Source organism: Ipomoea triloba, chromosome 5, assembly GCF_003576645.1.
Source record: "Ipomoea triloba cultivar NCNSP0323 chromosome 5, ASM357664v1".
Classification (NCBI taxonomy): Eukaryota; Viridiplantae; Streptophyta; class Magnoliopsida; order Solanales; family Convolvulaceae; genus Ipomoea; species Ipomoea triloba.
In genome coordinates, this window is record NC_044920.1 from 23,201,566 (window position 1) to 23,212,812 (window position 11,247).

At 36.4% G+C, this 11,247-nt stretch overlaps 2 protein-coding genes across 2 annotated transcripts in view; one reads left to right on the forward strand and one right to left on the reverse strand.

Moving 5' to 3' along the window:
• LOC116019523 (aminopeptidase P1) overlaps positions 1-4,895 on the forward strand; it is a 14,616-nt gene extending 9,721 nt beyond the window's left edge. The window contains exons 6-16 of the mRNA XM_031259772.1: positions 47-331; positions 1,261-1,347; positions 1,529-1,596; positions 2,007-2,073; positions 2,359-2,493; positions 2,628-2,708; positions 3,259-3,313; positions 3,434-3,538; positions 3,617-3,688; positions 3,993-4,117; positions 4,425-4,895. Of these exons, the coding sequence (XP_031115632.1) occupies positions 47-331; positions 1,261-1,347; positions 1,529-1,596; positions 2,007-2,073; positions 2,359-2,493; positions 2,628-2,708; positions 3,259-3,313; positions 3,434-3,538; positions 3,617-3,688; positions 3,993-4,117; positions 4,425-4,586 (1,242 nt within the window). The 3' untranslated portion in view covers positions 4,587-4,895. The remainder of the gene's footprint in view (positions 1-46; positions 332-1,260; positions 1,348-1,528; positions 1,597-2,006; positions 2,074-2,358; positions 2,494-2,627; positions 2,709-3,258; positions 3,314-3,433; positions 3,539-3,616; positions 3,689-3,992; positions 4,118-4,424) is intronic.
• A 3,826-nt stretch (positions 4,896-8,721) lies between these two features.
• LOC116019282 (anthocyanidin 3-O-glucosyltransferase 5-like) lies at positions 8,722-10,324 on the reverse strand. The gene has a single exon (XM_031259432.1). The coding sequence runs from the start codon at positions 10,284-10,286 to the stop codon at positions 8,850-8,852; it is 1,437 nt and encodes a 478-aa protein (XP_031115292.1). The 5' UTR covers positions 10,287-10,324; the 3' UTR covers positions 8,722-8,849.
• Between the last annotated feature and the right edge of the window lie 923 nt (positions 10,325-11,247).

Consider the following 11,247-nt stretch of genomic DNA (forward strand, 5'->3'; position numbering starts at 1 on the left):
CCCCCCCCCCCCCCCCCCTCTAAAAGTATGAATAAATACTGTGCAGGTGACCTCTTTTATGGAGGAAAATGGTATTGAAGTGCGGGATTACGGTGAAGTTAGCAAAGATGTAACCCTACTAGCTTGTGGCCAGCTCATTCATTCCTGGAGTAAGGGAAGTCAAACGAGCTCTTCATTAGGTGAAGAGACTAAGGTCAACGGGTCTGCTGATAAGGGAAATGATCTCATATGGGTTGACCCTGGCCAATGCTGCTTTGCTTTGTACTCCAAACTAAATGTTGAGAAAGTTCGCCTCCAGCAATCACCTATAGCTCTAGCCAAAGCCCTAAAGGTAGTTACATACAAACTTGTTTTATGTAGATTCAGATATTGTGGAACTTAAGCCTAAACTGAATCAACTCTGATCTAACGAAAGCAATATGTTTTTGATAAATGCATTGGCATGTTGAAGGGTTTACTGACTTTCCAGTTTCTAATAGTCAAATATCTACTTGTTATCACCTGCTGGCTTGGATCATTGCATCTTTTACTTATTTTTATTTATTTTTGGGTACAATTGGGGGGAAATGAAATTGAACCTGAGATCTCTCATATGGAATCTCAGGCCAATATAACTGGACTGCAAGGTCCTTGGCCAGGGTATTATATCTTGATATTTCTTTCTGCATACTGTCCATGAATATATGTGCGTATATCCTCTCCTTTCTACCAGCATCTTGGTTCCAATCTTACTTGATTATAAGTTTCACTATTAGGATTGTTGAATTTGGAAGATGGAATGGCCTGGCGGGTGGAGAATAACAACCACCCGCCAGTTAAGCGGAAGCAGAGATAGAATCAAAGAATAGGAAAATGTATATAAGACTGAAAGATTCAATATATTAGTATGATTCTATGTTTCTAATGAAGAAACATAGTACATATATATACACATACACATAACTGTAAGTAACTGACACCTATTCATAAACAGACACAACCCTATAGATAAACCTAACTCTTTATTTTTCAACAAGGATCATCTATTTTTAAGCTTTAAAAGTATCTAGAAAATGAAATCTCATAATCTATTTATATGCTTGGATGGTATCTAGAACATGAAGTAACTGAACCCAAGGATGTGAAGAGGAATAAAATTGTGGGAGTTTGGAATTTTGGATAGTTACACTAAAGTTCCATAGTTATAAGCTTTTTGAATGGTATGGTTTAATGATCATACTATATGTTTAATTTGCTGAGCATTCTGATTATTATTCCCAGAATCCTGTTGAGATGGAAGGATTGAAGAAAGCACATATTCGAGATGGAGCAGCTGTAGTGCAATATCTTGTCTGGCTGGATAAACAGGTGGCTGCTTTTTCTTCTTAAATGACAGGAATATATAACATTATAACCTACCTATCTGAAATACAATTTTTTTTTTATTATCTCTGCTTTATCTTACGACTTCTCTTTTTCCTTGTACTTCTATTTACTCTAAAATGGGTATTTAGATGGTTAAATTGACCTAAACTATGTTATTTTTCAGATGCAGGAGATTTATGGGGCATCTGGTTACTTCATTGAGGCTGAGACAACCTGCCAGAAGAAACAACCGTAAGTTGACTCTTTTTTGTTTGTTTGTTTGTTTGTTTGCTTGCTTGTGTGTGTATGTGTTTATTAATGGTCACTTTGGCGTCTATATTTAGATTCAGCATCATGATGGGGTCATCCCATGTTTAGGTAAAAGTAGCACCTTTATCAGGACCATTTAAGGAATTTTTTTTCAATGTAGTGCCAATCAGGCAGTAATGCATATTGTCACTTGAAATGGTAAAGCTTATTCTGCGTTATTATTCAAAGAAATGAAAGCTTACTTGTACATTTTACAGATCTTCAACAAATATCAGTGATTTTAGAAAGTACTGATTCTGATCCATGGCATTACTTTCAATCAGCTCTGGACATTTTCTCTCTTCCCTGTAAAGTAAACTACTAATGCTTTTGATTGGTAACAACAATGTCAGGAATGTTTTAAAGCTAACAGAAGTGTCTGTAAGTGATAAGCTGGAGGAATTCCGTGCATCAAAAGAGGTAATAGCCCTTTGTCAAGTGACAAATTTATGAGGAAAATCCCTTGTCATATAGCGATGCCCTCTATAGTTTAATGGTCAGGTGTGTAGAGCCAATTCACTATCTTTTTCTCATGCAATATAGTGGAACAAACAGCATGTCTCAAGTCTTTCTAAGTAGTAAAATCGACCATTTCTTATGTGGTTATTTTTTCTTTCTTTAAGTTGAATATGTTGTCATTTTTGGATGATGAAAAATATCATTTAGTTGACATTCTTGGCAAATCTTTTTCTTCTTTCAATTCAGCATTTTAGAGGCTTGAGTTTTCCTACTATTTCTTCCGTTGGTTCAAATGCGGCAATTATCCATTATTCTCCTGCTGTGGAGACATGTGCAGAACTTGATCCAGATTCTATATACCTATTTGATTCAGGAGCACAGGTTTCTTGTCCATCTTTTCTGATTTAAGTTTGTTGTTATTAGACAGCTATGTTGATCATGGTTGGTCTCTATTCTGGCTTACCTCTGTCTAACTTACACTTCTCTCTTAAATTGATGGTGTTATGTCACTGAAGTATCTCGATGGAACAACTGATATAACCCGGACTGTTCACTTTGGTAAACCCACACTACACGAGAAAGCATGCTATACTGCGGTATGTTGAACTTTGTATTAATATATGATTCAAAAACCTTGCTTCATTTAACTGTGTATAACTGAAGTCAAGTTAAAATTATTCTATATTACCATATAGTATTTAAAGGAGCTTGATATTATTAGTGCAGTGTCAAACAAACTTCATTCCCTTTGATTTGCTTATTTTGGGATGCAGCCAGCAATTAATTCTGTAGGTGCTATTGCATAGTAAAGTTCGGAAACTGTCCAATGCAATAAATTGTATTTTTTTCAAATGCCTAGCCAAGGGTGAAAATTACTGTTGGCCATCCATAGGATGTCTCTCATAATCACTAATTAATTTAGAGGCACATTATTGAGTGGAAATTGAATTTCAGTGGTCAAATTGCTGCTGCTTGAATTTTCTTTGGAACTCTTATCATAATGTGTTGAAAGGACAGTTACATGTCATATTTACAGTATTGTTTGTGAGCATAATTTCATAACTCGCCATTATTAGAAACTAAAATGCTTCTTCTGCTTTATCCGCTATTACCTCAGTGTTAAAAAAATCTTTTGACTTTATGTAGGTTCTCAAAGGCCATATTGCGTTGGGGAATGCTCGGTTTCCAAATGGGACCAATGGTATGAGATTTTAGGTTTTTAGTGAAGTATGAGATAGTAATTTAATTAGCCTAAATGAAACTTTACTGGCATTTGGAGAATAAATTTATCCATTGAATTTACTGAACTACTACTTTATAGGGAATACACTTGACATTCTTGCTAGGACTGCTTTGTGGAGATATGGTCTTGACTACAGACATGGTACTGGTCATGGCATTGGATCTTACTTGAATGTGCATGAAGGTAAGTTTTGTTGTGTTATAAAGGTAAATTGTCAGTTCTTATATCAATGGACTACATCTGTCTCCACACACATGGCAGGGCCTCATCAAATCAGTTTTAGGCCAGCAGCTACAAATGTGCCATTACAAGCTTCAATGACTGTTACAGATGGTAAGTGGGTGTTGTTACCACTTCATTTTGAGCTCACATGTTTAAAAGTTATTTATTTATTTATTTATTTATTATCGCTGCCATATTTTACAGCTCAGCTTGGGTAGCTACCCAACTTGCGTTTTCACTATCTTTCATTTCATGATTCCCAATGGACCAATGGTGCTCAGCAACTAAACAACTGTTTTGCATATGCTTGTTTGTTTTTAAAAGACAGTTCGCTCTTGGCCTTGTTATGCATATAATGTTCATGTGTGTGTTTTGCAACTTTTTGAGACTAATATTATGATATTATTATGTCCAGAACCTGGTTATTATGAGGATGGAAACTTTGGTGTGAGATTGGAGAATGTGCTTATTATCAAGGAGGCTGATACTAAATTCAATTTCGGGGAAAAGGGTTACTTGTCGTTTGATCATATAACATGGGTAAGTTCTATTATTGTCCTTACATAAAAATACACGATATTTCTGAAAGTTTCTGTTTAGTGGAATTTTCTGGGACTAGAAAATGACTTGTTTTGTAAATTGCATTTCTTCACCCTGTAAAATAGTTTTGCATTTTGTATGACTTCAACTACACAATCTTTATTTAGTTTGTGGTTATTAGCTTTAAAGAGAATGATCAAGACACAAAACCCTTGACAGTGACAGCTTGCTAAAACATAAAATAACGTAAAATTAATTTTAGTTGGCTTTTTAATTGTGGTTGATAATCCTTTGATCTGTTGTATAGGCACCATATCAGAGGAAACTGATTGATCTGAGCCTTCTGGTACCTGAAGAGGTTGAATGGTTGAATGACTACCATTCGAAATGCAAGGAAATCCTGGCTCCATATTTGAACGACTCTGAGATGGCATGGCTGAGCAAAGCTACTGAACCTGTTGCCGCATAAAAGGCTCATCGTCCCATACAATTGTCGCTCTTATTCTTGGACCCTCTCTTATATTTAGTTTCTAGCTTTTATAGTCAAATGTGACTGTTGATTATGTGACTATACGAAATAGTTTGGTAATTGAAATATTTTAATTATCACTAGTGACTATGGATCACTTCAATTGTTCTCTAGAAAGTTGTTTAGATGATGAAAAAAGGAGAGTTTCTACCTGTGTTGATTTTATTAGGGATGCTTTAATATGAAACCCAAAACAAAGTAGATAAATTGTGAAATATAAATAGACATGGGAGAATTTTTATGGGGAAACTGTGTATGTGAGAATCATGTCCTTTGTTTTTTTTTTTTTTTTTGGGTTTGGCGGTGTTTAGTAAAGAAGTGTAGAAAGGTTTTGGTAGGGTTAGATGATGATTATGTTGTGTTTATTCCTTATTCAATTATAGCCATGATTTCAGATAATGGTAAATGGAGTGATTGGTGAGATGATGGTTTTTAGTAATATACGTACTACTAGATGTCAATGTGTATTTTTAAAGAGTCATTTTTTTTTTGTCTTACTGTTATTAGGGTATTGCTAATTTTAATTTACTTCATTAATTTTTGCCACATTGTGGCCAGTCTTATTTAGCCCTTGTCACTTTTAGTCTATAGTTAGAATTTCCGTCAGTTGGCCGTCCAACACAGGGGTGCTTTTGTCTTTTCATGGTGTGGTCGTCTCCTTTACGCTTTGCGCTGATTTTCCTTACACATTTCATCTAGATGAGACCTAAGTCTTTCTTTAGGTTGGTAGTTATCATCATTAGCATAACATGAGGCTTCTACAGCAACCAACACGCCGGAGTAGAGGTCCAGCTGCCAACACCGTCCACCCTATGCGGGAGAGGGGTTGGAGTTAGTTAATTGGAAGCTTCCGCCACGACGATGCTCTTTTCATTGCTGCCTACTACGGGAAATTGCAGATCGATAGAATGGCTGCCGCCGTCGAAGGATAAACCAGTCGCCGCCATTGCTGTCAAGCTCATGGAGGAAGAGAAGGTCGCCGGAAAGAGGAAGTTCTAGATCTGTTGTTGCTGGTTGCTGTTTGTCACGGGGAAAATCGCTACGCCAGAGAAGGTCCTGCCTCGCTGGAGCGCCACCAAAGTCGCCGCCTGCTTTGCTCAAGAACCAGCATTTTTGCGGGACTATTTTTTCATGACCCTAACCCGCCCCACAGTGGGGCGGGTGCGGCCCAGCCCGCGGGCTTTGGTCCATTTTGACAGTACTAAGCACAACCCTAGCCAAGGGTATGATTGGTTTTCCCTTTTTTAGTTTGAATCAGCTTAACTACAAACAATTTAGGTTGATTTACGTCTCTGTGATCCGACAAATTATATTATGGACCATGGCCCACATTTTATTTTTTTTGCAGTATATTTAAAAATGAACATGCACAACATGAGTATTTAATGTACTAAAAATGAACCTCAATATACTAAAATGAATCTTACTATATATATATATATTTTTTTTCTTTTTTTTTTTTTCACAAAGAATTAATAATCGCCTCCACTGAAACTCAAACCCACTCCCTTCCCTACGGGAGTGTAAACCAGATGCCACCAGACCACAAGATCTTTGGCAAATCTTAATTATATATGTCAATGGTTTATTTTGTAAGGTGGGTCATTGTTCATATATAGTATAATGATTGTTGGCAAAGTATACTATGGACCAGGGTCCACAATACTACCTTGCATTGTGAACCTTGGTCTATTGTGGACCCTGGTCCAAAATGATATTCAGATTATATGTCTAGAATTAAGATATTATATATTCGAAGTTAATAGAGTATTGGTTTGTAAATAAATTGAAAACACATAATATGTTAACTACAGACACATAATATACATTTAACATATTATGTGTTTACAATTAACATATTATGTGTCTCTAGTTAACATTTTATGTGACTTCAATTTATTTACAGACAATTTATTAATTGAAAACACATTATATATTAATTGTTGCCACATAATTTTTGAATTAGGGTCTATAATGCAAGGTAAACCCTAGTCCATGGTATAACAATTGATGATTGTTGTGGTCTTTTGTCGGCTAGAGTTGGTCTTACCTATGTGCAGACCACTTGTTATACTATAGACCAATGTTTACCTTACATTGTAGACTCTAGTAGAAAACAACATTCAGATTATGCACCTACCATTAACATATTATATACATTCAATTAATAAATTATGTATCAACTACAATTAACATATTATGTATTTATAGTTGACATATTATGTATTTACTACAATTACTACAATTAATATATTATGTACCTCATAGAACAAATTGGTTCGAGGTAGTCATTTACTATATCGCCGTAACCGCTTATGATCAAGATCAATAAATGTCTCTAGATTGATCAGCTCGAGTAAAGAGCTTTGGGAGAAGTGTTCCCGCTTATGATTGATAAAATAAAAAAGGTCCCTAGATCATGAGTAAATCCAATCTCTTGATTAGTAAAATTGGATCTCTGGATCATAGTTAATTCGATATATCAATCGTAACTAAAAGTTCGATCCATAGATTAGTAAAATTTGATCTCTCTCAATCATACTAAAAATTTGATTCCCTAGATCGGTAAAATTGAGACAACCCTTCATAATCCAAAATGTTGCACTTATGATTGTACTCTTTTTTTCTTAGCTAAGTTTTTCTCACTGAATTTTTCTTAGTTTAAGGTTTTAATGAGGCAACTAGCGTAAATAACGCCCCCTATGCTCAACTCAGGCTCGAGGGGCTCATCATGGACTATGTGATTGGATTTTTCAACCTGAACTCTTCCTCATTAACTCAACGTCAGGGTACGGTTTGGTGGGTTACTTGATAGGAATTATTCTCCGAGTATACCTCCCTATACGTTCCGTGAATTTGCTCAGTATTCAGATTAAGGTAAAGTATCCTTTGAAAAATATTTTATTCCTGAACAGTTAGGACTTACACATATATAAGGGCCCTACCCTTCAGCACAAGGGGGGCTATTCCACACTCAAGGCAAATACAGAGTATATGTTCCATCTTTCTTATATCTGCATGCTTGTATACTTTTATATTGACTATCTCGAACCAATTTGTTCTATTAGTACCTGCAGCTAACATATTTGTACATATAGTTAGTAAATTATGTATTAGAAGTTAACATATTATTTACTTTTAATTCATTCATAATTACATTGAATGTATATAATATGTTAATTGCAAATACATACTTTGAATATTATTTTGAACTAGGACATGTTATATAAATTATGATCTATAATATAGTTTATCGATCAGTTCACATTTTCAAATTTTAAATAGTAAGTACAAATTTTTCTAGTTAATTAAAAAGATTCTCATATTTCCTTTTCCTAACTTGTACAACACACTACACATAGGGTGACCGCAAAACACACTAATTAGGTTTACAATATCTCTTTAGAGCATCCGATCCGGCCTTTATCTGCTAGCATCAGCGCAGCTTCAATTCCATTCTTTTTTTCACGTGGTTACTCAATGATTGGCGCGGCAAACTATATTGTGGACCATTGTTCAATAATTGCACGTGCATTTTTTAATATACTGAATTTACATTATTTTTCTATTGAAGATTAATTATTATTTGATTGCATATTAAATAATGTATATTCAATACTTAAATAATATATTTTAAAAATAAACATTTAATGTATTAAAATATATAAGTATAAGGGTCAAACAAATCATCCAACTACACACCAAACTGTAATTAGGTCATTGAACTCAAAAAAATTACAATTGGATTCTTTCGTGCAATTTAACCTAAAATGACTAGCTGGCTGAAATTTCACGAATTTGTGTTGTTCAAAACCCAATTGTAGATTTTTTGAGTTTAGTGGTTTAATTGCAGTTGAATGGCATATTTAATCATTATTCCTAAAATATATTTTATATAAATGCATGAACTGTGAAACATGGTCTACCTTAGCAGGTAAACGATGGTTAACCGTATAATGATTAGATTGCCAATTTGCTGCTGTTCTTGCCTAGTGCTAAAATAAAGTTTATTATTTACTGATATTTCTTGCTTTTAAATCCTCTCATCTAAGCAAGCTAATAAGCTCCAAAACACTAAATAAAAAAAGCACGAGGAATTTATTCATGACATGCAAATATAGATATCCAATACATAATTATTTAAAGATCAGCATTATATTCAGCTGCAATATAATTATATTAAACTTGTGTGCGTGCAAAGTTTCAAATCTCTGATCTCCTCTTTTCAATCGTATTCAGAAGCTCACACATGGAATTGTATGATGAGCCTCCGATGCTTATAGCCTTCTCTGCACTCATCCTTAGCTTCACTACCCTTTCCCTCATCTCCTTTCCTTCATTGGACTGCAACATTGTTTTCACCAATGTCTTCACCTCTTCCCTTCCCACTATTCCCTTTGTTGGCAACTTCTTAGGCCGAATTGCAACCCCTAGCTCCTCTGTGAGCAAGCTGGCATTTTGCCTTTGCTCTGAGTACAAGGGCCACGCGATGATAGGCACCCCGTTTTTAATACTCTCTAGGGTTGAGTTCCACCCGCAATGACTGAGGAACCCTCCGGTTGACGGATGTTTCAGAATCAGTGCCTGTTCGGTCCACATGGGCACCACCAACCCTTGCTTTTGGGTTCGAGTGTTAAACCCCTCCGGCAAGTAATTTGGCGTGCCGTCGGCTCCTTGTCCGGTAGTGAAAAACGCGTCGTCCGGGCCGCGCTTAGATGGCGGTCGGACCACCCAAATGAATCTTTGCTCGCTCAGTTCCAACCCCCAAGCTAACTCGGTTATCTGCTCGGCCGACAACGTTCCACCGCTTCCAAACGACACGTACAAGACAGACTCACGAGGTTGCTTATCTAGCCATTGCATTATCATCCCATCACCATCTCTTTCTTCAATGTTTCTTGTCAGCGGACCGATAGCATAAACCGGTGATCTTCCCACAAGTTTGCTTAGGGTTTCATTCTCTCTAAGAGCTTTGAGTGAGACCGGGTCAACATCTTCCCAAATATTCATCAAAATCCCATCTGCCATGCTAAACCCCCCACCTACCCGTAGATACTCACGGTACTGCTCATCATTCCGGTCCAACATCGGGTCAACCACATCCTCCGGTCGGACCGGTTTGCAACCCGGGATTTCCAACCCCTTTTCTTGCTCAACATACTGACCCACGATTTCCTTGTCCAGAACCGGACAGTAAACCGTCAAGGCCGTGAACCATGCATTGGTCGGAACATAAATAAACTTGGGCACGTTAAGCTCATCCGCCACGGGCAGAGCTTCCGTGCAGAAAAAGTCCCCGACGAGCGCGTCGAGGCGGCGGCATTGATTCGTCGCCCATAACGCGGACCGCACACCCGGCAAAGCTGCGCGTACAAGCAGGCAAAGCTGGGTGACCGGCTTGGTGTTGGCGTCAAGCAAGGCGGAGATGTCAACCGGCGGTATTTGGACGATGTTGAGGCGGCTTGACTCGAGCAGTTGCCTTTCGGTGGGTGAATTTGCGGTGGTGATAACGAAGACGGTGACTTTGACATTGTGGACGGCGGCGAGGCGATTGCCCAATACAAGAGCTGGGATTATGTGGCCTATGCCGGGGCTTGAGAGGATGCCAATGTGTAGCATACACTGATTATTGGTATCCATGATTATGGAGTATGTGAAACGACCTGTGTGGCAATATATTGAGATGAGCGGTATATGTCGTTATGGATACAGCTGATTCCAATTTTTGTATTGACTATTGCATTTATTTTTACTGACATCAATATTATTGAAATATTTATTTGAGTGGGGCAGAAGTAGTGTTACATTCCAACTACTAAAAATTATTCTGTCCCATTTATTTTATCATCTCTTTAATTTCTATCATATCTATTCTCAGATATTTATTTGATTCAACAAAACAATCTGTTATAATGTAGTATTGTGTTCATGAAGTAAAAAGAGTCAACAGTTATCTCTAAGGTTCGAATCTATTTCTGTCTATGTGGGTGTGTAAACCAGGTGTCACTAAACCACAAGGCCAGGTCTTTTAACTAATTAAGTAGTGAAGATTGCATTTTGGATGTGTTGAAAGCTTAACTTTTTTTTTTTTTTTCTTTTGGTTGAAAACGATTGGTCCACTAGGGGGGCTCCACAAATTTTCATTAAAAGCCCAAAAAGGCGTAAAGGCCCAAGTATAAATGGCGGTCCAATAAAGTTATGGAGAAATATTTACGTCGACAATAAAGGGCAAATTATGCTATGGACCCGAGTCCACCTTGCAAGGTGGACCCAAATCCATTTTTATAATTTTATAATTTTATGTTTATAATTTTACAACTCTATGTTCACAATTTTAAAACTTTATATTCATAATTTTATATTTCAATATACAAAATTACATTACTCAATATTAACAATTTTGTTATATAGATTTAAAAATTGTGTTATACGGTTAAACATAGAGTTATGATAATGTTGAATATAGATTTATGAAATTGTGAATATAGAGTTATGTAACTGTGAATATAGCGTTATAAAATTGTTAACAAGAAGTTAAGAAATTGTAAACATGGAGTTATTAAATTGTGAACATGAAAGTATGAAATTATGAACATGCAGT